The 25,930-nt window shown below is 37.1% G+C and overlaps 1 protein-coding gene across 11 annotated transcripts in view; it reads right to left on the reverse strand.

The window, feature by feature from the left end:
* Positions 1 to 25,930, reverse strand: part of LOC145531644 (phospholipid-transporting ATPase ABCA3-like) — a 234,321-nt gene that overhangs the window by 130,367 nt on the left and 78,024 nt on the right. For all 11 annotated transcript variants that reach the window (XR_014072622.1, XR_014072623.1, XR_014072621.1 and 8 more), the window contains 2 exons: positions 14,799 to 14,980; positions 5,484 to 5,621 (listed from right to left, as the gene is read on the reverse strand). Coding sequence is in view for 8 of the 11 variants with exons in the window: in XM_081554592.1 (XP_081410718.1) it covers positions 5,484 to 5,621; positions 14,799 to 14,980 (320 nt within the window). In the remaining 3 variants the exon portion in view is untranslated. The remainder of the gene's footprint in view (positions 1 to 5,483; positions 5,622 to 14,798; positions 14,981 to 25,930) is intronic.

Consider the following 25,930-nt stretch of genomic DNA (forward strand, 5'->3'; position numbering starts at 1 on the left):
AAAAGTGCCTGTGACACCAAGATGTCACGCACCTCTGCTATGTCTAAGGTCTCCTGGGTTGCAGGCTCCATATTGGGGGATGGGGTTGTAAATGTGGAAAGGAAGCCGGTGTCACAGGTGCCTTTGCCACATCTGGGGTGATTGAGTTTGGGGGCAGGCAGAGTCATGGGAGCTTCCATGGCTAAAGGGATGGTGTCACAGGCCCAGCTGCTACTGCTGCTTGGTCTATTGTGGCCAGAGGTGCCACTTAACCAGGAGACTTGGTTTGTATGAGCTGCCTCTCCTGCTGCTTCTGGGTTCTCTGGAGCTGTGGGCTCAGCCCGGGGTCTGGGATTGCAGACACTTCCTTCACTGCTCCGTCTTGCCACCGCCTCTATGTGTTCCTAGTCCACTCTGTATAGTTGTACCGATGTATGGAATTCTCTGGCCACCTTGTCTGTTGCACAGAAGCAACTTTGTTGAGTTATGGATATTTTACTGGTTGTAGACTGAAGGAGAAAGACAAAGCAACCTACGCTGCTGTGATGCTGACACCATCCTAGCATTTCACATTTGTTTTTAATTGTAACACTTGTACCATATTAATATGTTAATAACAGAAAATATTGAAAATACATAAATATATGGGGACCTGTACTATCTTTCATTTTCTATAAATATAAGACTGTTCTAAAAATAAAATATAGTCTATCCCTAATTGGAAGAAAAAATCATCGACTTTCATGAATTAGAAAAATCATATCTATTTGCCTCCTTGACCTTTGCAGATTAGGATATCAAGTAGAGTGAGAGCAGGTAAGTAAAATTAAGATAACGTCATATCATTTATTGATAATAGGAAATTCAGTCTTCCCAGGACCACGGTGGAGGATCAAGTTAAATTATCCAGGGAGTTAGGTAACGATAAGATAACAGAAACAGTAAGGTTAAATATTTATTAGAGAAATATGTTCAAAACCACAGGGACAAAAATTGGTTATTTTTCAAAGATCGGTAGGTACAAGTGATGGTAGAGAGGGAGAAACAGTCAGTAAAGGAAGAAAACGAACTCTTCTAAATATCTACTATGTCCCAAGCACTGTTTGGTTTTATCTACCACATCTCACAATTAACCTGTAAAACAAACCTATATGGCAGCTACCATTCCCCACACTGCAAATGAAGAAAATTAAGCTCAGATATTTTAAGAAATAAAAAATACATGGAAGAGGTGGGAATCAAACATATTTTAGAATTCATCTCTTAAAACCTTTCTGCTAACTTGAACAGATGCTGAGAAAAGGACAAATATAGAGAGCAATGGAAAAGTAATAATACATTATAATTAAAGTGCATCGTATCTACGTTTTCTCCCTAAGCCTTCATCTTGATATTTGTTTTAAATGTCATCTCTCTGCTGATAAATTTCAAATGCATATCAGGCTTTAAATTTGCTTAAACTCTAGACTTCTAAAACTATTTGATATCTCACCCGGATGTTTGTTTAAATGGTACTTCAAACTTATATCCAAAAGAGATCTGTTAATTTCCTCAAGCCTCCATTTTTAAATTAAAAAAATTGTAATTCCTCTCCAGTCTTTTCCATATCAGTAAATATCAACACTATCCACTCAATTGTTCAAGTCAGAAACCCAAATCAAATGAGTTTCCTCCTTTTCCCTCAACCTATCGCACTCTTTACAGTTCTAATTACAGAAAACAGCCTTAAACTGTTCACTTCTCTCCCAAATTCACTGACACCACCCTAGTCCAAGCTGTTATGATTACAGAAACTTCCTTATTCATCTTCCTCTCAGTAATTCTCCATACCACAACCAGAGAATATTTTCAAAGCATAAATCAGATTATGTCCTTATAGCAATCATACTCCTTTAGTGACTTCCAAATATTTTTCAAGTCCAAAGTTTATTGAACTTTCAGTTCAGTTCAGTCGCTCAGTCGTGTCCGACTCTCTGTGACCCCATGAATTGCAGCACACCAGGCCTCCCTGTCCAACACCAACTCCCGGAGTCTACCCAAACCCATGTTCAACGAGTCGGTGATGTTGAACTTTACTGTGACCTAATGGTTCCTACCTGATCTGGCTTCTATCTCTTCAAACTTGTTTCAACCATTGCTTCTTTGTTTGCTTCTTCAAACACATGAAAATGTTTTCTCCACCTCAGAACTTGGATTTAATGTTCTGTTTTAATCTTTTATCTCTCATTTTTCAACTCCCCGATTCATCCACATCTTTCAGATTTCAACACAAAGATCACCTTCACAGAGAGGCTTTCCTTCACTATTTCATCAAAATTACTTCTCATTCTTGTTGTATGTCCAAGTTATTATCCAATCATCTTGTTTCCCTCATGATGTAATACATTCTATAATACATAATATAATCATCTTTTTCGGAGTGTTACCATTATCCCTTCAGGCAGATTTCCAGTCAGACTTCACCATTTACTCAGTGGTGGCTTCATAGAAGGTAGCACTAGCTCCTCAGCAAGCCTCACCATTACCACATCCAGTGGCTTCTCTTTCCAGGACCCAAGCAAAAAGTTTCCTGGCATGTTTCTCTGTCACCCAGTACGAGGTTCTTCTCGTTGCCAGACATAGCCTATGGTACCTCAGCAAACTTCTTACCATTCACACAACCACAGAACCACACCTTTATTAAAGTAAGCTTGACCTCATCCTTGGTAGAGAGGAAGAAATTTTTCCAAGTTTGTTCTTCCAGTGAGTACTGCCTCCTGAGCCTTCGAGGTAGTGACTATTCTCTAATTTACTATTTCTATATTCTTTAAAGTTTGATTCATTCTTATCAGTATTTTTACCTGTTTTTATTACTAAGTTCTTTGCACTAAAATTTCTGTATTACTGGGGAATAGTTTCTGTTTCCTAGTTCAACTTTGAATGATACACTGACACATAGGTTTGCGAAGTTGTTATATTGATCTGTATTGCTAGAAATATAACATCTTTCCATATCCTTGCTACAAATACTATTGTAAAATGTTTTTATTTTAGCCATTCAGGTGAGAATATCAATCTTTTAATATGTTCTTTATTTCAGTATTCATAGTTCTTGCAAAATCTTTCTCTGCTAACTCCTATATCTAGATAATCTGTGTGTCTGCTTCCATTGTATGTTCCTATTCTTAGTTACTGGTCACTATCTTGCACCTCTTCACATGTCTAGTAATTCTTTATTTGTGCTTTGCATTTTGTATAAAATAACCAAGGAGGCTCCAGCCATCTTCCATCTGAAAGTAACCCCTTTAATTAAATAGATAAGGGAAAGAGGTCATCAATTACATCTAATCTGGAATTCAGTGGAGTGAAAAACCGATCAGAAGTTTAGAAAGATTTGAGCTCTCCTAGTTTATTCTTACTCTGTAAGAACGATCCTCTTAAACTTCTGATGGAATATCTGGCAGATCTATATATCTTCAGTCCAGTAAGCCTACAGGAGATCCTATTCTGTCCTTTATAGTTCTGAATGTAGTTCTGTAGCTTTCTACTTGCTACAACCCCAAATATGCCAGGTGTCTGGGGTGGGGAGGCCAATTGTGTGCTTTTCCTCTAGTGTGACTTTGGCTTCTGAGCTTCACAGGTTTACAGATTTCATGCTGCCTTTTAGAATCCTTGATCTAGTTTCCCAGAATCCCACTTAAAGCTCTCTACATCAGTTTAAATATCTCAAAGGGAATATTGATCACATGGGACCGATTCATGCTTCCAAAATGTCATGCCAGCCAACTATAACCACCGAAATGCTCAAGCACCTCTTTATTTCAGTACAGTTCTTATTTGGAGTAGAGGGTGCAGGGATTGATTCTCAGTCCCTAGTTAGAAAATAGCCATAAGGGAGAAAATGGCCAGTATTTCTAAGGTCAGTTTAAAAGGATTGTTTATTCTTTGGAATTGAAAATAATCTAGTCCTTATAGCTTCTTCAGTTGTCTGATAAATATAATTTATCTGGTTTCTTCTACTGTTTTCAGTTTGAGTGTCGGGCTACCAAGAACTTCCTCATCCTACTTGGAGGCAGGAATACCCTTAACTGTTTGCTTACATTTCCTTTAAAAGGGAGATTTTATCTGAATATTTTACAACTATATTTCCAATACCAATCAGTTTCTAGAACATAATAGGTGCTAAGAAACTACTGGTTGAACTTCTGAATAAATAAATAAATAGTACATAGAAAGTCCTTGGTTCTGCTAAGTGCTCATAAGTCTGGATATGCAAGTCTGGGAGAAAGAGCTAGGAAAATATGAACTTCTACACAAATTAGAGGAAAGTCTCAGGGACAATCTTGGTGAAAAAGTGAAAACAGAGATGAGAAAGGATATGGGTGGTGAAATGGCTCATGTGGCTGTTAATACAACCCCATCATAAATCATAAATCACAAAATTGTGATTTGAATGGACTTCCTGAGAAAATACAATGAAAAGACAGTTTTACATCTACAGTGAGTGATGTGATAAAGACAGAATCATAATGCTGGAGGCAGAGAAAACCATAATAGAAAAAAGTCCTATCCTCTTCCTAATACCCACAAACGATTAGCAGAAATTTTGAACAGATATTTGAGTTTCCACAAATTGTGAGATTAGAGGTTCAAGTTAAGCTCAAGTATCTCCTTGAGGCCCAAGAGAATGCCAGCAGACATACGGGTTACCTGAAGGATACATGCATGAAGTATCACCTTGAGGCCCAAGAGAATGCCAGCAGACATACGGGTTACCTGAAGGATACATGCATGAAGTATCACCTTGAGGCCCAAGAGAATGCCAGCAGATATATGGGTTACCTGAATGATACATGCCTGCAGTTTATCCAGATAAACTGATATGTCCAAGAACATGTCCTTGCAGAACACTTCAAAAGAGGATAATGTAAACAAATGGCCTAATATATAACTTGTAGAATAAGTAAAGCCAGAGTGGTGAACAGAAATTTATATTTACAGAACAAGTCTTCACAGTTCCAATGAAAAATTAACTCCTATGATGGAAGAATTGTAGCAGACACAGTTATCATCTATACAAAGACAAATTCTATTCAGAAGTAAATGGAGGAAAACATGAATTTTTATTTCATTTGTATAAATTTCATTTTGCCTCATTAATAAGCCTGCTGACTATAACCTTTTATTAACATCATATGGGAGTAGGGTTATGGCCAGTGACAAACATTTGTTATTTTTATTTTTCAGTTGCTAAATTGTGACTCTTTGCAACCACATGGACTGCAGCACACCAGGCTTCCCTCTCCTTCACTATCTCCTGGGGTCTGCTCAAATTCATGCCCACTGAGTTGGTGATGCTATCTAACCATCTTATCCTCTGTCACCACCTTCTCCTTTTGCCTTCAGTCTTTCCCAGCATCAGAGTCTTTTCCAATGAGTCAGCTCTCTGCATCAGAAAATTAATTTACTATGTGTTGTACATTACTTTTCAATAGTACAGGGGAAAAGAGACCTGTAAATAATACCTTGTACAAATGTTGAATCCTGATACCGGCCGGCAAACCAACAGGTTCTTCTTCAAAATAAGCATTTGGAACTGTACTAATAACATGCAAATCTTCCTTTTTCCTAATGCTTGTAGGCTTTCCAAGCCAGTAGCCTTTCTAAGAAAAGAAGAAAAACAGAATCTATCATGTGACTGAAAAATAAAATGTTCCTAAACTTGAAAACATTTTGATTCATTTCACTTCAGTTTTGAGATGGGTTGCAGCAGATAACTTGAAATGAAATTTGGAAGCAAATAGCCTAAAATTTTAATTCCTACAGAATAATTACAAAATATGCTATTTAAAATGTCACTTTAATATGGCTCAGCAAAAAGCATTCTATCATTCTGAGTCAGTCTCTTTATTTGGACATGTGGTCTAAAGATCCTTAAAGATTGCTAAGACCCTTTCAATGAGTTTGTGAGTTCAAAATTGCTTTCATAAAAGCACTTTAATATATGTATTCTTTTTCATATTCTGTTCCATTATGGTCTACTCCTAGAAAATAATTCCTAGAATGTTTGGTTTTGAAGGCCAGTGGGACTTACTTTCAGAAGTCTTAGGAGGCTAGGGGGAATAGACACTTCACTTTTATTTATTTATTTATTTATTTATTTTTTATAAATTTATTTATTTTAGTTGGGGGCTAATTACTTTACAATATTGTAATAGTTTTTGCCATACATTGACATGAATCAGTCATGGGTTTACATGTGTTCCCCTTCCTGGACCCCCCACCCACCTCCCTCCCCATCCCACCCCTCTGGGTCATCCCACTGCCCCGGCCCTGAGCCCTTGTCTCATGCATCGAACATGGAATGGTGTTCTGTTTCACATATGATAATATACATGTTTCAATGCTATTCTCCCAGAACGTCCCACCCTCACCTTCTCCCTCAGAGTCCATAAAATTGTTCTATGCATCTGTGTCTCTTATTCTGTCTTGCATATAGGGTTATCGTTACCATCTTTCAAATTCCATATATATGCATTAGTATACTGTATTGTTGTTTTTCTTTCTGGCTTACTTCACTCTGTATAATGGGCTTCGCTTTTAGAGGGCACACAAAAAATATCACATTCTCCAGGACCCAGAGAAGAAGCAGTAATTTGAAAGAAGCCTGGGTAATGCTGCTGGGTCTGCTAATCTTGGAGAGACCCCTGGAAGGGCATGAGGCCACTACAGCTCACCTTGTGGATACAGACAATGGTGGCACCATTTGGGAGAGCTTATTGTACCACATCAACACTTGCTGGCAAGCACCATTTTGGAATCCTCCTTCTAGCTGATTAGCCTTAGGGCCCAGCCATGCCCTTGCCCAACAGCCTGTAGGAATCAACTAGGCAGCAGATGGTCTACCTTCAGACCTTCTGAGCCCACAGCACCAGCAGTATATCCCTGCCCAGCTAGGGGCCCAGGACCTGGCCCCACACATTCATGTGCAGGCACTACAAGCAGGACCCCCAGAAGCATGCAGCTGGGCCCAGCTGCACTCACAAGTGGGTAGGCATCACCTCCAGAATCCCTAGCTCTGCCCACCAGTGATCCTGCTCTAGCCTTGGGAATAGTCTCACCCAGCAGTGGGTGGATACTAACCACAGGAAACCACAGCCCCACACCAGTGGTCCGAGCCCAACTACCAGCAGGCCAGCACCTGCGCTAGGACTGGCTGGGCCCTGTGCCCAGTAACAGGTCAACAAGGCTTTGAGACATGCCAGATCCCACAGACAGCTGTGTCAGGAACCGGTCCCAGTCACCAACAGTCCAATAGTAACTCTGGGATCCCTGGGTCCTACAGCCAAACCATAGGACCTAACTCTGCCTACCAGTGAACCATCACTAGCTCCAGGGCCTGGCCTCACCCACCAGTGTGAGGTGATCCTGGGCAACAGCCCCAGGATCTCCCGGATCCAACTCCACTTATCAATGAACCAGCAACAGGCCCAGGGCTCCACAGAGTTCAGAATCCAGCCATGGATTCTGGCCGCAGAAACTAGTGTTCAACAGCCCTTACACAAGGAAGGGCCTGGCAACCAACCAGACCAAGGCTAACAAAGCCTGCCAGATTACCCATGGTAATCAGCCCACCACAACAGAAGGACCCACACAGCCTAAATAGGGGGCACACCTGGAACATATAGCTCTGGTAATGAAAGGTGAGCGTGCTGCTGGGATGCATTAGACTTCTCCTTCAAGGCCACTTCTCCAATGTTGAGAAATGTAACTAATATATCAAGTGAAGTGAAGTTGCTCAGTCGTGTCCAACTCTTTGCGATCCCATGGACTGTAGCACACCAGGTTCCTTCATCCATGGAATTTTCCAGGCAAGAGTACTGGAGTGGGTTGCCATTTCCTTCTCCAGGGGATCTTCTTGACCCAGGGCTCGAACCTGGGTCTCTTGCATTGCGGGCAGACGCTTTACCCTCTGAGCCAGCAGGGAAGCTGGCTCTATATCAAGTACATAGACACAAAAACAGCAAGTTAGGGAAAATTATGTGACAGAGGAATATGTTCCAAATGAAGAAACAATACAAAAACCCAGAAGAACTAGGTGAAGGGGCAATAGACAATCTACTTGAGAAAAATTTTAGAATAATGACCATAAAGATCATCAAAAAACTAAAGAGAAGAATGGATGCACAGAGAGAGAAGTTAGAAACTTTCAACAAAGAATTAGAAAATATAAAGAGCTACCAAACAGAGATGAAGGACACAATAACTGAAATGAAAAATACACTAGAAAGAATCAACAGTAGACTAAATAATATGGAGAAAAAGATCAATAAGACAGAGTATCAGAAATCATTGATGCTTAACAAAAGAAAAGAATGAAAGGCAATGTGGACAGTTTATGATACTTCTGAGACAATATCAAGCATCCTAGTATTCACATTACAGGGGTCCCTGAAGGAGAAGAGAGAGGGAAAAAGGGAATAAACATATCTGGAGACATAATAGGTAAAAAAATCCCCTAACCTGGGCAAAGAAACAGTTTTCCAAAACCAGTAAGTGCAGAGAATCTCATACAGGATGAATTCAAAGAGGAACACACCAAAACACATTGTAACTAAAATGACAAAATTAAAGATAGAAAGTATTAAAAGCAGCATGGGGAAAGCAACGCATAACATTCAAGAAAACTCCCATAAGATTATCCACAATAAGCAGAAAAGAGATACAGAAAATAATGAGATGTAAAATATAATATCAAAAACAGTAATCATGAGGGGAGGAGAGTACGATGCAGGATTTTTAAAATGCATTTGAAATTAAGCGATCAGTAATTACATGTGTGGGTTTGTGTGTGTATATATATGTATATATGAAAGTGGAAGTTATTAGCTCAGTCTTGTCCAACTCTTTGTGACCCCACCAGGTCCTCTGCCCGTGGAATTGTATATACTGATAGTGAAGTCACTCAGTCGTGTCCGACTCTTTGTGATCCCATGGGCTGTAGCCTACCAGGCTCCTCCATCCAAATTATATATATATATATATATATACATATATATACTATATATAGTATACATCTATATAAATATATATGTGCAGATGGTAACCTCATGGTAACCGCAAACCAAAAATCTATCATAAAAGAATAAAGGAAAAAAAGTCAGAAGAAAAGAACTTCAAAAACAAACCCAAAGCATTAACAAAATAGCAATAAGAACATACATATCAATGATTACCTTAAATGTAAATAGACTAGATGCTCTAACCAAAAGACACAGAGTGGCTGAATGGTAACACGAACAAGGAACAAGACCTGTATATCTTCTTATGAGACTCGCTTCAGATGTAGACACACACATAGGCTGAAAGCGAAGGAATTGAAAAAAGGTGTTCCATGCAAGTAGGTATCAAAAGAAAGCCAGAGTAGTGACATTTTATCACACAAAACAGACTCTATAATAAAGAGTGTTATGAGACAAAGAAGGATACTACATAGTGATCAAGGAATCAATCGAAGAAGATATAATTTTAAACATCGATGCACCCAATGTTGCTGAAGCTGAAGCTCCAATACTTTGCCCACCTGATGCAAAGAGCCATCTCATTAGAAAAGACCCTGAGGCTGAGAAAGGTTGAAGGCAAAAGGAAAAGGGGGCAGTAGAGGATGAGAAGGTTAGATGGCATCACTGACTCAATGGACATGAATTTGAGCAAACTGGTGTGCTACAGTGCATGGGGTCACAAAGAGTCAGATACGACTTAGCAATTGAACAACAACAACATTACCTCTATCTAGTTGATGGTTTTAGCCACCACCTCCTCATTTTCTCATCCTCCCAGACCCTGAAGCTAACAATACATTAAAAAGATCATACACAATGATCAAGTGGGATTTATCCTAGGGACATAGGTATGGTTCTATTTACACATATCAATCGATATGATACACTCCATTAACAAACTGAAAAAGAAAAAACATATAATCTCAATAAATGGAGAAAATATTTTGACAAAATTAGAATTCCATTTATGATAAAAAAAGAAAACTCTCTAGAAAATGGGTATAGTGGCAACATCAGTTCAGTTCAGTTCAGTCGCTCAGTCGTGTCTGACTCTTCGCGACCCCACGAACTGCAGCACGCCAGGCCTCCTGTCCATCACCAACTCCCAGAGTCCATCTCAACAATAATCCAGGCCATATATAAAAAGCTGACATCATATTCAACAATGAAAAGCTGAAAGCAGGAACAAGACAAGGATTCCACAATAACCACTTTTATTCTATGTAGTACTAAAAGTCCTAGCCACAGCAATCAGAGAATAAAAAGAAATGAAAAGAATCCAAATTGAAAAGAAAGAAAACTCACTATTTTCAGATTACATATTATACATAGAAAATCCTAAAGTTGCTATCAGAAAGCTACTAAGGCTCATTAATAAATTATGTAAAGTTGCCTGCTACAAAATTAACATATAGAAGCCTGTTGCAATCAATACTCAGAAAAGTAAATTAAGAAAATCAGCCCATTTACAACTGCATCAAAGACAATAAAATACCTAGGAATAAACCTATGTAAGGAGGTAAAAGATCTATCCTAATAAAACTATAATATATCATTAAAAAATTAAAGGCAACACAAATAAATGGAAAGATATCCTTTGTTCATGAGTTAGAAGAATTAATATTTTTAAAATGACCATACTCCCCAGGGCAATGTACAGATCCAATGGAATCTCTATCAAAATACCAATGACATTTTTTCACAGAACTAGAACAACAAATTTCAAATCTGTATAGAAACACAAAAACCCCTAAGAGCCAATACAATTTGAGAAAGAACAGAGATAGAACTATCATATTCCCTCACTTTAGACTAGGCTGTGAAACTACAGTTATCAAGACAGTATAGTACTGACACAAAAATGGCCATATAAATCAATCAAACAGAATAGAGAGCCTAGAAATAAACCCACACAGTTATGGTCAAATAATCTATGACAAAGGAGGTTAAGACTGTACTAGAGAGAAGTCTCTTCAATAAGTGGTACTGGGAAAACTGGAGAGCTATATGTAAAATAAATGAGATTAGAATGCTTTCTAATACCATATACAAAAAGAAACTCAAAATGGATTAAATACCTAAATATAAGACTGGAAACCATAAAACTCCTAATAGAAAATATAAGAAGAACACTTTGACATAAATGATAACAGTATTTTTTGGATCTCTTTCCCAAGCCAGAAGAAACAAATGCAAAAGTAAACAAATGGGACATAATCACTCAAAAAATTTTGTAGAGCAAAGGAAACCATCAACAAGCAAAAAGACAACCCACTGAATGGGAGAAAGTCCTTACAAATTGTATAACTAATAAAGGGTTAATATTAAAAAAAAAAAAACCAGCTCATATTACTCAACATCAGAAAAACAAGCAGCCCAAATAAAAAAATGGGCAGAAGAACTGAATACACAGTTTTGCATACAAGATATACAGATGGCCAACAGGCACATGAAAAGATGGTCAACATTGTTAATCATCAGGGAAATGCAAATCAGAACCACAATGAGATATCACCTCACATCTGTCAGAATAGCTATCATCAAAAAGAACACAAATAACAAATGTTGGTGAGGATGTGGAGGAAAGGGAACCCTCCTATTCTGTTGTCAGGAATGTAAATTGGTGCAGCCACTATGGAAAACACTGTAAAGGTTTCTCCAAAAACTAAAAATACAACTAACATACAACCCAGCATTCCACTCCTGGGTACATATCCCCACAAAAGAAAAGCACTAATTTGAAAATATACATGCACCCCCCCAATGTTCATACAGCATAATTTGCAAATACCAAGATATGGAAACAACCTAAGTATTCATCAACATGATGAATAAAGTATAGATAGTGAAGTGGAAGTCGCTCAGTCGTGTCCGACTCTTTGTGACCCCATGGACTGTCCATGGACTTCTCCAGGCCAGAATATTGGAGTGGGTAGCCTTTCCCTTCTCCAGGGGATCTTCCCAACCCAGGGATTGAACCCAGCTCTCCCGCATTGCAGGCAGATTCTTTACCAGCTGAGCAACAAGGGAAGCCGAAGAACACTGGAGTGGGTAGCCTATCCCTTTTCCAGGGAATCTTCCCAACTCAGGAATCGAACTGGGGCCTCCTGCATTGCAGGTGTATTCTTGACCAGATGAGCTATCAGGGAAGCCCTAAAGTATAGATAAAGTATTCCTATATATATACATATATGTGAATATGAAAATTTGTCATTTGTATCAACACTAATGGACTTGGAGGACACTATCTTAAGTGAAACAAATCAGAAAGAGAAATATAAACACTGTATGATATCACTTATATGTGGAATATAAAAAATACAACAAACTAGTGAATATAACATTAAAGAAGCAGGCTCACAAATATAGAGAACAAGCTAGTGGTTACCAGTGGGTAGAGGGAAGTGGAAAGGGGAAATATAGGGGTAGGGAAATAAGTGGTACACACCTTTAGTTTATAAAACAATCTACAAGATATATTGTGTAGTATATGGAATAAGACAAATATTCTATAACTATAAATGGAGTATAACTTCTAAAACTGTGAATCACTATGTTGTATATCTGAAATTTATATAATATTATACATCAATTATAACTCCATAAAAAGTAAAACAAATAAAAAATAAAATACATTATTTCCCTTTTTACACTGTTGATATTTTCATTGATGGTGTAAAAACAATATTGAGAAAAACTGTGATGCCTTAAAACAAATCAAACAGTAGTATAAAACTGTACTAAACATAATTTTTTCACAACTAGACACAGTAAAAAAAATTGTTTCATTTAATTGCATCATTGAGGAAGGAGTAAAAGTAATTTTCTAAGTCTTACTCCTTGAATATGAATTTTTATTATTCTGTGTAATGAAAGCAGAAATATACACAATGCATTTCTGTAGCAGATCAAAATATAATGGGAGCCCTAAATTTTTTGTCATTGTGTTGTGGGGTCAACTAGCCACTTTTTAAAATAGGAAGGCATTTTTACTGAGAGGATGATAGTCATAAAAATTATAGTTAATCAAGACTTGGATATCTAATAGACATCTTTCTTACAAATTAATAAAGCAGTGCTTCATTTCAAGAAAAAGAACTGACAATATTTGTCACCAATGAAAAAAATTGAGGTTTCTGCTGAAAAGTAAAATTTTTAAAAATTTTTATCCACTATTGTGTAACGTATTTCCAGTTCTGGCAAAAATACCTTGGTGACATCATATTCCTATTAATAAATGTGAACCTTTGATGATGTAATAAAGAAATGTGTCATCACTTAGAAGATATGTGTTAGTGAATGAATCTTTTCCAAATAATCAAGGTAAGTTATGACAAACTTATGCTTGGTTAAATATTTATTCAATTTGAAAGATATACTAATGGGTATTATTTTAACAGATTAAGAAATGTTCAGTAATATGTTTTCAGATTCCAACTTTAATCAATTGCTAGTAAATGATGATCAGTTAAGTTTTAGTGAACAAGCATACATAAACTCAAGGCTAACAAAATATGCCACCTTTTAAAAACTACATGCCTATGTAAGGCTGCATTTTTTTCAAATATTTTAAACAAAACAACAATGCAACAGATTGAATGCAGAGTCAGATACTCACTATCCAATGAGAATCCAGTCATCTTCAATTAAGCAAACATGAAAGATACTTGAAAAATATAAAACATGACACTATTCTCATTAATTACTTTTTAATTTTGAAAATAGTTTTTTCCACCAAAATGTTACATAGTTCAATATATAACAGGTTTATTGGGGATATATTTAAATAAATTGATAAATATTTTCTAAATTCCTCAGTTTTAATTTCTAAATATGATAAATACTAACAGATATGATCGACACTGAAGTTCCTTGGGGAGCTCAATAATTTTTAAAAGTGCAGATACATGAAGCAGGGCACTCAAAGCCGGTGCTCTGGGGCAACCCAGAGGGATAGGGTGGGGAGGGAGGTGGGAGTGGTTCAGGATGGGGGAACACATGTGTACCCATGGCTGATTCATGCTGATATGGCAAAAACCACCACAATATTGTAATTATCCTCCAGTTAAATAAATTAATTAATTTAAAAAAAGAAAAAATGCAGAGGTGTTGTGAGAATCACTTGCTTTAAACCACAGAATGATAAAGAACAGGATTGAAAATGGAGGACAGATAGAAATGTTCCCCATTTTGCTATGGCTTTCAGTTCAGTTTAGTTCAGTTCAGTTTAGTCGCTCAGTCGTGTATGACTTTTTGTGACCCCATGGAATGCAGTATGCCAGGCTTCCTGTCCATCACCAACTCCCAGAGTTTACTCAAACTCTTGTCCATTGAGTCGATGATGCCGTCCAACCATCTCATCCTCTGTCATCCCCTTCTCCTCCTGCCTTCAATCATTCCCAATATCAGGGTCTTTTCAAATGAGTCAATTCTTCGCATCAGTGGCTATGGCTTTGATTCTAAGTAATTTGGACTAATAGTAGAAAAAAAGCATACAATGGTAACCAGATATCTGACATAATTTGTAATCTCCTTACTAGGGTCTAAGGACCTTACCACACATTCCTTCAGATACAGATTTTTAATAGAAAACCATTTAACTCTATTATACATGTTACAAAGTTAACTCATAACGGCTTTAGTTGAGAATGAATTAAAGCTGTATTAGTATCATAAGACTGTGTGGAGGGTGTTAAGATGAAATAATGTTCACTCTTCAACAAATTCAGTATATAAGAACTGGAGTTTCTCTCAATAACAGAAATAATTAGAACTTACCTGCATAAAGAAATACCATGGCTTGGGCACACCGTACTTTCCTGGAAAGACAGCATCTATATACCAGGTCAGAAGGCCATATAAGAAGGCATCAAATAAAAGCATTCCCATAATATGAGCAAGAGTGAGTTCATCATCTGGGCTCACTCGTGACAAGAAGTTATTCCACTTAGCACCATATTCTGAAATATAATAGGAGATAGTTACTTCAGGTGCCCAAATGTGACTAAAACAAAATTACCCATCAGCTTTATAATTAAACAATGAAGAAAAGTGCACTGATATTCTCTAGCTATAGATACTACTTACTACTTTCTGATACTCTAAATTTTAGGTTGCTCAAAAAGATAATGAAGTAGTAGTGAAAGGAGTCTCTGCCTAGAGCCAAACATGTTGATAAAAATGTTGGTAGATGATTGAAACAAAAATAAGCAATCATCAGAAGTCCATAAAATAAGACTCAAAGCAATAAGCAGACCTATTTCTTGAGATGGTGGTCCTATCTCTCCATTCTCTCTCATGCTGATTTCCATCAAAATAACCAGCAGGATATATAAAATTGGAAAGGTATTCATCAATATAAAAAAATAAGGTTCAGCTTCCAGTTTCCGGTTTGAAAAAAGAACTTAGAAGTCACCACTCCATCCTAACAAGTAGGAAGCTGAACTGAAAAGTCTACAACTCTTCTTAGATTGATCAGATAAGTGAGGTCACAGGGCAACACACTGTCCCTAAAACTGGAGAGGCAGATAGGCAAATACAGAGAATATAATTTAATGGAGTAGAAACTCTACACAGAATCTCTAAAAGATCCAGTTCAGTTCAGTTCAGTCACTCATACGTGTCTGACTCTTTGCGACCCCATGAATCGCAGCACGCCAGGCCTCCCTGTCCATCACCAACTCCAGTACTAGATTAGATCCAGTACTAGAGTAGAAAATCCTAAACTATAATTAACAAATTGCTGGGGCCTTACTAGGACAAGTCTAAAGAATTAAAAAGTCCAGGGATGTTCAAGTCATAAGGAACTTGTGAATTCATGTTTTTGTCACTTTACCGCCAAGATCCATATCAGTTTCTCACAGCAAACATACGAGAAAACTCCCCTCGTGCTTCCAGGAATCATGGAAGAAGGGAAGAAGGAACCATTTTGAAATGTGCCAGAGCATTCTATTCTTAATCAGGCCTGATTCGTGAGAAAGGATTTTACCAGAGCATAACCTACCTAGGGGAAGAAAAAGTCCAACCTGCTCTAGTCATCTGGTCTCTTCTAAAGAGGAAAAAATCAAGAAGCACTGATGATTTCATAGATCAGCAACATAAGCTCATCGCAAGACTAAAGCCCAATCATAGTACTATGGAATGCTTTCTCTCCCCACTACACCTTACCTCTACGTCACTATTGTCCTATTTACTACATTTCCTTTTCCCTAGACTCTCATGTACACATTTTAACAAAAATTTATACAGCATACTAAAGGGAAAAAAAACATGGTTGGAAGAAACTAAAGCAGCATCAGAATCAGACTCTGATATACAAAATGTTGGAAATATTAAACCAGGACTATTATAGCATTGAAACATGTATATTATCATATGTGAAACAGATCACCAGTCCAGGTTCGATGCATGAGACAGGGTGCTCAGGGCTGGGGCACTGGGATGGGGAGGGAGGTGGGAGGAGGGTTCAGGATGGGGAACACAGGTACACCCATGGTTGATTCATGTCAATGTATGGCAAAAATCACTATAATATTATAAAGTAATTAGCCTCCAATTAAAATTAATTAATTAATTAAAAAATAAACCAGGACTATTGAAAACCATGATTAACATAAGGCCTTTAATGGAAAGAGTACACAGCATGCAAGAACAGACTGATAATGTGGAGAGATGGATAAGAAAGAATCAAAAAGAAATGCTAGAGTCCTTGGCATGGCTGTGGTGGGGAAAATCATGGGCAGGAAGGAGGGAGAAAAGCCTGAGAACCCACAGCTAGCTAAAGCCTCTGGAGTAACGGGACAAAGTGCCAGTTGAGAAGTGCTGAGAAGCAATGAGCTGAAGGAGAAACTTCATTTCTCAACAATGCTTATAAAGATCTGCAAGTTTGGATTTGGTAGTCAGACAACAGAGAAAGAAAGCATCAGCTTGTTTATGAGAGTTGTATCAAGTATGCCTGAACTAACAAAGCTGTTTCAACTCTTGCTCGAATAAATCCTTTCAGTAGCAGCAGCTTTTAAAGAAGATGAAGAGAGCAAATCAGAGGAAATACCTCCTAAAAATAAAGATGGGGAAAAATGTTAGACAAACACTAACATCAGCAGGACCAAACTCCTTCAGTAAAGGAAAACATGGGATTTCTGACAACCAGAAGCTATGAGAGGGAAATATAAAATTTCACCTTGGAAAAGTCCATGACTAAGACCTGTTAAATAAACCACAGACGAATGGATAAGGAAGCTGTGGTACATATACACAATGGAATATTACTCAGCCATTAAAAAGAATACATTTGAATCAGTTCTATTGAGATGGATGAAACTGGAGCCCATTATACAGAGTGAAGTAAGCCAGAAAGAAAAACACCAATACAGTATACTAATGCATATATATGGAATTTGAAAGATGGTAATGATAACCCTATTCGAGACAGAATAAGAGGCACAGATGCCTAGAACAGTCTTATGGACTCTGAGGGAGAAGGTGAGGGTGGGACGTTCTGAGAGAATAGCATTGAAACATGTATATTATCATATGTGAAACAGAACACTATTCCAGGTTCGATGCATGAGACAAATGCTCAGGGCTGGGGCAATGGGATGACCCAGAGGGATGGGATGGGGAGGGAGGTGGGAGGGGTGTTCAGTATGGGGAACACATGTAAACCCATGGCTGATTCATGTCAATGTATGGCAAAAACCACTACAATATTGTAAAGTAATTAGCCCCCAACTAAAATAAATAAATTTATTTAAAAAAAAGAAATCAAGCTATGAGGCAGAAGTGATTTAAAATGAGAAGTTTCCTTTTTAAAAAAATAAAATTGAATATAACTATCTTTGGAACCACTTTTAAAAAAAAGGAGCCACTTAAAAAAAAAAAACACTATCACATGAGAGCTTGAAATTAGAAGTAATTTGTACACAGATTTCAATACATTTGCTAATTTTGTAGTTCCATACTATTAATTTCCAAAGATTGCAGATAATAAAGAAACTAGAACCTTTTAAAGAATTGCCTGTTTTTAGACACAACTCATTAGATTAGCTCACTAAGCCAGAACAAAAAGTTACTATCTATTTAAACTGCAAGCAATTACTCTTTACCTTAACTCTCTCATTACCTAGAGCAGTCTAGCTCCCAGGAACTGCCTTATAGGAAAGGAGTATTGTATTAAGAGGAAAATGCTACTAGACCATGGACTAAAAGTAAATTTAGATAAAAATAACTATAGCATTTTTTCCTTAAGGGAATTTGTTTTGTTTCAAGTCATCATCAAGTAGGTATAGCATTGCTATCAGTGAATACAGCTGTTTAGCTCTTTAATAAATATATTTTAAGACTTTCCTGGTGGTCCAGCAGTTAAGAATCTGCCATACTATGTAGGGTACACAGGTTTTGCGGGGCATGGAGGGGAGGACCTAAGCCCATGTGCCACAATCGTTGAAGCCCCCATGCTCTAGAGCCTGTGCTGTGCAACTAGAGAAGGCCCATGCACCACAAAGAAGAGACAGTAGAGAAAAAATAAAATAGTAAAAATATATTTTAAAATTTTATGTAAACTATTGAGTATTTTAAATAGTACACTTCAACTTAATGGGTCATGTCTACTTTCATTGGAGAAGGCATATTGAGTATTTTAAATAGTACACTTCAACTTAATGGGTCATGTCTACTTTCACTGGAGAAGGCAATGGCAACCTACTCCAGTACTCTTGCCTGGAAAATTCCATGGACGGAGGAGCCTGGTAGGCTACAGTCCATGGGGTCACGAAGAGTTGGGCACGACTGAAGGACTTCACTTTCACTTTTCACTTTCATGCACTGGAGAAGTAAATGGCAACCCACTCCAGTATTCTTGCCTGGAGAATCCCAGGGACGGCGGAGCCTGGTGGGCTGCCATCTATGGGGTCGCACAGAGTCGGACACGACTGATGCCACTTAGCAGCAGCAGCTACTTTCATTAATCTTCAAAGAACAATCCTTCACTATCAAAGTAAATCAGTATTTTGAATGTGCTTCTCTTTATGCTGTTATTAGAGCTTGAAGCAAACAATAGGAAGCTGTTTATTTTAAAATACAAACTACAACCTAAAATTTTAATATACATATTGTTTAATATTTGGCTGCTTTTAATTTTTTAACTGTATAAACACCAAATAATTACACTGAATAAAAATGGAAAGTAAAAAGATGCACTTTCTATAACATTGTCAAAGCATTTGTAAAAGCATTTACCAACTTGTGAAATCCAATTTGAATTGATAATACAGGATTTATTATAACACTATACTATTGTATCTTAAGTGTATACATTGAACAACAGCCTCTGAAAACAATGGCCTTTCAAAACGCTTTCTACATTTTCCATAGAAGGAAAGCAAGTCCATCTTTAAATATTTTATGGAATCTCTGACCACATATACTTTGTTAGATCTATGTGTCATATGGTGGTTTGGAGGTGTTTTTGTATTTTTGAGTTATATGTAAACATTTTAATGTGCTGGTTAAATGTATAGTCAAATACAAGAGAAACATACTATATGTTGTTTCTTCATTCATACTAACAATTTCCTTGAAAACTCCTACAGCGTTTAATTTGGAGGCAGCTTTAGACTATTCTATTGGTGAAAACTACTTGCTGAGCCCTTTTAATAGGTAATAATGCCAGAGAAGCAGACTCAGCATTATATGCTGAGTATTATGAGTATATGCTCAGTATTATATGCACTTACATATAATTATCTTAAATAACTCAAAGTAAAACAATGGAAATATATATGGAACTATAAGTTCCTACTTACATGATTTAATTATATCAGGATACATAAAATGAACTTGAACTTATTTTAATGTAGACACACTATCCATTTTACTCCATTTTACTGTTAATGTTAAAATAACATTTCTTTCCTAAATATTATTTTCTTGACCATGGTGCATTGTTGGTGGGAATACAAACTGGTACCGCCACTGTGAATAATAGTATAAAGTTTCTCAAAAATTTAAAACATATGTTCCAGCGATCCAACTAAGTAGATAGATATATATATATATACACATATATACATATATATGTGTATATATATATATATACATAAAAAGAAAACAGGACTTTTAAGAGGTATCTGCACTCCCATGTTCACTGTAGCACTTTTCAAAATAGCCAAGATATAAAAACTATCTAAGTATCTATCAACAGACAAATAAAGAAATTGTGGTATATATATTCACAATGAAATATTATTCAGCCACAAAGATAAAGAAATCTTGCCATTTGCAACAACACGGATAAATCTGAAGGACACATTATATTAAGTGAAATAAGTCAGACACAGAAAGAGAAATATTGTATGATCTCACTTACATGTTAACAGTGTTTGTTAAGGGCTGTGGTTTGGGGGAAATGGAAAGATGTTTGTCAAAGGATTCAAGCTTTCAGCTATAAGATGAATAAATTCTGTGTAGCTCATGTACAGTGTAGTGAATATAGTTAATAATTTAAATATGCTTGAAATTTCCTAAGAAAGTAGTTCTTTTTTTCTACTGTAATTAATTATTTATTTTAAAATTTAAATTAATTAATTTATTTTAATTGGAGGCTAATTATTTTACAATACTGTGGTGGTTTTTGCCATACATTGACATGAAAGTTCTAAGTGTTCTTAACACACACACACAAAGTAACTATGGTAGCTCAGCTGGTAAATATTCCGCCTACAATGCAGGAGACCCCAGTTCAATTCCTGGGTCAGGAAGTTCCCCTGGAGAAGGGATAGGCTATCCACTCCAGTATTCATGGGCTTTCCTGGTGACTCAGATGGTAAAGAATCCGTCTGCATTGTGGGAGACCTGGGTTCGATCCGTGAGCTGGGAAGATCCCCTGGAGGAGGGCATGGCAACCCACTCCAGTATTCTTGCCTGTAGAATCCCCATGGACAGAGGAGCCTGGTGGGCTACTGTCCAAGGGGTCACAAAGAGTTGGACAAAACTGAGTGACTAAGCATGGCACAGCACATGGTGTTGTATGTGTTAATTAGCTTGAATATGATGATTATTTCACTTATGGATATAAAATCATCAAGTCGTATTGTTACATACTTTTAAAATATATACTTTTGTTACTCATACTTCTACAAAACAAAAAAACAGAATTTAAAAAGTGGCATGTTTATTTAATTGATGCAGAAAGAGTATTTAATAATATCCAACACTTCAATTTCAATATTGAAAATTTTAAAATCTCAACAAAATGGTAAAAAAAAAGGGCACTTTCTTAATCAAAAAAAGATCCCCTATAAAAGATCATCTATTTAAAAAAAACCCACAACTAAAAATCACACTCAGGGTGAAGGACAGAAAGCTTTCCTTAGTGATCAAGAACAAAATAAGAATGTCCACTCTCCCACTTCTATTCAACACTGATCTTATATTCATGAAAATTAGACAAGATAAAGAAATAAAAGGCAACCGCATTGGATAGGAAGAAGAAAAACTATCTTTACTCACAGATCTTATGTACAGAAAATCCAAAAGATTCCATGAAAAAAAGAAATGTTAGAGCTAATAAACATTCAACAAAGTTTCAGGATACAAAGCCAACATAACAATAATCAGTGGTATATCTACAAATCAGTAATAAATAATCAAAAAGGAAATGAAGAAAACCAAGGAATCCCTTTGAAAACCAAAAAGCACCCCAAAATCAGACAAGACACTGATGCTGATGCTGGGAAATATATATATATATTTATGTATGTATATAGGCAAATATATCTGCCTGCAATGCAGGACACCCCGGTTTGATCCCTGGGTTGGGAAGAACCCCTGGAGAAGGCAAAGGCTACCCACTCCAGTATTCTGGCCTGGAGAATTCCATGGGCTGTATAGCCCGTGGGGTTGCAAAGCGTGGGACGTGACTGAGCAACTTACACTTTCACTATTGCATTGAACCTACAGACTGTTTTAGGTATTAACAAAATACTCTTCCAATCCCTGAACATAGGATGTTTTCCTACTTACCTATCTCTTCTTTAATTTCTTTCAGCAATCTTTTGTAACAGTCAGTATACGTGTTGCACTTCTTGTTTAAATTTATTCATAAGCATTTTATTATTTTAATTCTAATGTAAATGGAATGGTTTTCTTCATTTCCTTTTTGATTGTTTATTACCAGTTTGTAGACATACCACTGATTATTGTATGTTGGCTTTGTATCCTGAAACTTTGTTGAATCTGTTTATTAGCTCTAACATTTTTGAAATATCAATAGCACTTTTTGCAGAAATAAAAAAGCTAAACTGTAAAATTTATATAGAATTGCAAAGGACCTTGAATAGCCAAAACAGCCTTGATAAAGAACTAGATTAGAACACTTATACTTCTCAATTTCAAAACTACCAAATTGTGTGGTATTAGCAAAGGATAGATATATAGAAGAATATAATACAATTGTGAGTAATGGTGAATTTATTTTTGACAAGAATTCTATGACAAATCAGGAACGAAGTCTCTTTTGCATTAGTACTGTTGAGATAACTGGATATTCACATGAAAGAGAATAAAGATGAACTCAACTTGCAATATGTAAAAAAAGTAACTTAGATTGAAAAACTCAACCTAATAGCTAAAACTATTGTTTAAAAACTGTTACAAAAAACACAGGGGCAGATACTCATGACTTTCAATTTGGCAAACAGACAATACCAAAACACAAACAATGAAAGAAGAGATAAATTGAATGTGATCAAAAATATAAACCTTTGTGTATGAAAAAGTACTATCAAGAAAGTGAAAACACAACCTACAAAACAGATGAAAATATCATATATGTAATAAAGGGCTTGTATCTAGGATATATAAAATTCTTACAACTGAACAAAATAAACAACTGACTTAAAAACGGGTAAAGGAGTTGTACCAATGTGCAATAACCACAAGAAAAGATGCTCCGTATCATTAGTCATTGTTGTTTTTGTTGTTCAGTCACTAAGTCATGTCCAACTCTTTGTGACCTCATGGACTATAGCATGCCAGGGTCCTCTGTCCTCAACTATCTCCCAGAGTTTTTTCAGACACATGCCCATTAAGTCAGTGATACTAACTAACCATCTTAGCCTCCACAGCCCCTTTCTCCTTTTGCCTTCAATATTTCCCAACATCAGGGTATTTTGCAATGAGTTGGCTATGCAAATCAGATGGCTAAAGTATTGGAGCTTCAGCAACAGTCCTTCCAATGAACATTCAGGGTTGATTTCTTTTAGTCCAAGGGAATCTCAAGAGTCTTCCACAGTACCACAGTTCAAAAGCATCAATTCTTTGGCCCTCAGACTACTTTCTGGTCCGACTCTCACATCTGTACATGACTACTGGGAAAACCATAGCTTTGACTATACTGACCTTTGTCAGCAAAATGATGTCTCTGCTTTTTAACATGCTGTCTGTGTGTGTGCTAAATTGCTTCAGTCTTTTCCGACTCTTTGCAACCCTGGACTGTAGCCCACAAAGCTCTTCTGTCCATGGGATTCTCCAGGCAAGAATATTGGAGTGGGTTGTCATGTCCTCCTCCAGGGAATCTTCCCAGTCCAGGGGTCGAACTGCCATCTCTTATATCTTCTGCATTGGCAGGAGGGTTCTTTACCACTAGCGCCACCAGGAAATCTCAATATGCTGCCTAGGTTTTTAATTTCATAGCTTTCCTTCCAAGGAGCAAGCATATTTTAATTTCATGGCTGCAGTCACCATCCGCAGTGATTTTAGAGCCCAAGAAAATAAAATCTGTCACTGCTTCCACTTTCTCCCCTTCTATTTGCAATGAAGTGGTGGGACTGGATGCCATAATTTTTAATACTGAGTTTCAAGCCAGTCTTTTCATTCTCCTCTTTCACCTCCATCAAGAGGCTGTTAAGTTCTTTTTCCCTTTCTTCCATTAGAGTGGTATCATCTGGATATCTGAGGTTGTTGATATTCCTCCCTGCAAACTTGATTCCAGGTTGTGATTCATCCAGCCTGGCATTTTTGCATGATGCTCTCTGCATAGAAGTTGAATAAGCAGGATGACAATATACAGACTTGACGTGCTCCTTTCCTAATTTGGAACCAATCAGTTGTTCCATGTCCGGTTCTAACTGTTACTTCTTGACCTGCATACAGATTTCTCAGGAGTCAGGTAAGGTGGTTTGGTATTGCTATCTCTTTAAGAATTTTCCACAGCTTTTTGTGATCTACACAGTCAAGGCTTAGTGTGGTTAATGAAGCAGAAGCAGATGTTTTTTTGAAAATCCCTTCATGATCCTATGAATGTTGGCAATTTAATCTCTAGTTCCTCTGCCTCTTTGAAACTCTGTACATCTGGAAGTTCTCGGTGCACGTACTACTGAAACCTAGCTTGAAGGATTTTGAGCATAACCTAGCTATCCTGTAAATCAGTGCAAATGTACAGCAGTTGGAATATTCTTTGTCATTGCCCTTTTTGGGGATTGAAATGAAAACTGACCTATTCCAGTCCTGTGGCCATTCCTGAGTTTCCAAATTTGCTGACATATTGAGTACAGCACTTTAACAGCATCATCTTTTGGATTTTAAATAGTTCAGCTGGAATTCTATCACCTCCATTAGCTTTGTTTGTATTAATGCTTCTTAAGGTCCACTTGACTTCACACTCCAGGATGTCTGGCCTAGGTGAGTGACCACAACATCATAGTTATTTGAGTCATTAAGAACTTCCTGACCTCCCAGGTGGCTCAATGGTAAAGAATCTGCCCGCCAATGCAGGAGATGTGCCTTTGATCCCTGGGTTAGGAAGATCCCATGGAGGAGGAAATGAGAGTTGGACCATAAAGAAAGCTGAGTACTGAGGAATTGATGCTTTTGAATTGTGGTGCTGGAGAAGACACTTGAAAATTCCTTGGACAGCAAGGACATCAAACCAGTCAATTCTGAAGGAAATCAATCCTGAATATTCATTGAAAGAGCTGATGCTGAAGCTGAAGCTCCAATAATTTGGCCACCTGATGTGAAGAGCCAACTCACTGGAAAAGACCCTGATGCTGGGAAAGATTGATGGCAGGAGGAGAAGTGGGTGACAGAGGATGAGATGGTTGGATGGTATCACTACTTTAATGGACATGAGTTTGAGCAAACTTCAAGTGATAGTGAAGGACAGGGAAGCCTCGGGTGCTGCAGTTCATGGGGTTGCAAACAGTCAGATATGACTTAGCTACTGAACAACAACAGAAGGAAAAGAGGGAGAGAAAGGAACTGAGAAAATATTTGAAGAGATAATAGTCAAAAACCTCACTAACATGGGAAAGAAAATATTCAAGGATGAGGAAGTGCTGAGAGTCCCAAACAGGGTTATGCCAAGGAGGAAACTTGCCAAGATACTTAGTAATCAAGTTGACAAAAATTAAAACAAGGAGAAAATATTACAGGCAACAGGTAACATACAAGAGAATATTCTTAAGAACATCAGATGATTTTTCAGCAGAAACTCTAAAGGCCAGAAGAGAGATATTTAAAGTGGTGAAATGGTAATGTTATCCCAGTTTTACAGTTGAGGAAATTGAGGTTTAAACAATTTAGTAAGAGGCATTCAGGAATTAGGGCTTGAAGTATTAGTGTTAATTCTCTGGTACATTTCTGATAAATTCTCTGAGAAGTTTATTGAGCTTTAAAAAAAAAAGTCACAAAACTTTGGAGTTAAGGAGCACTGATGTTTCTTGATGCTGTTAAAGTGTTGCAATCAATATGTCAGCAAATTTGGAAAAGTCAGCAATGGCCACAAGACTGGAAAAGGTCAGTTTTCATTCCAGTACCAAAGAAGAGTAATGCCAAAGAATGTTAAAACTACCATACAATTGTGCTCATTTCACATGCTATAAAGGTTATGCTCAAAATCCTTCAAGGTTGAC

The sequence above is a fragment of the Giraffa tippelskirchi genome, chromosome 13 (assembly GCF_054371585.1).
Source record: "Giraffa tippelskirchi isolate mGirTip1 chromosome 13, T2T-mGirTip1v1.2.pri, whole genome shotgun sequence".
Lineage (NCBI taxonomy): Eukaryota > Metazoa > Chordata > Mammalia > Artiodactyla > Giraffidae > Giraffa > Giraffa tippelskirchi.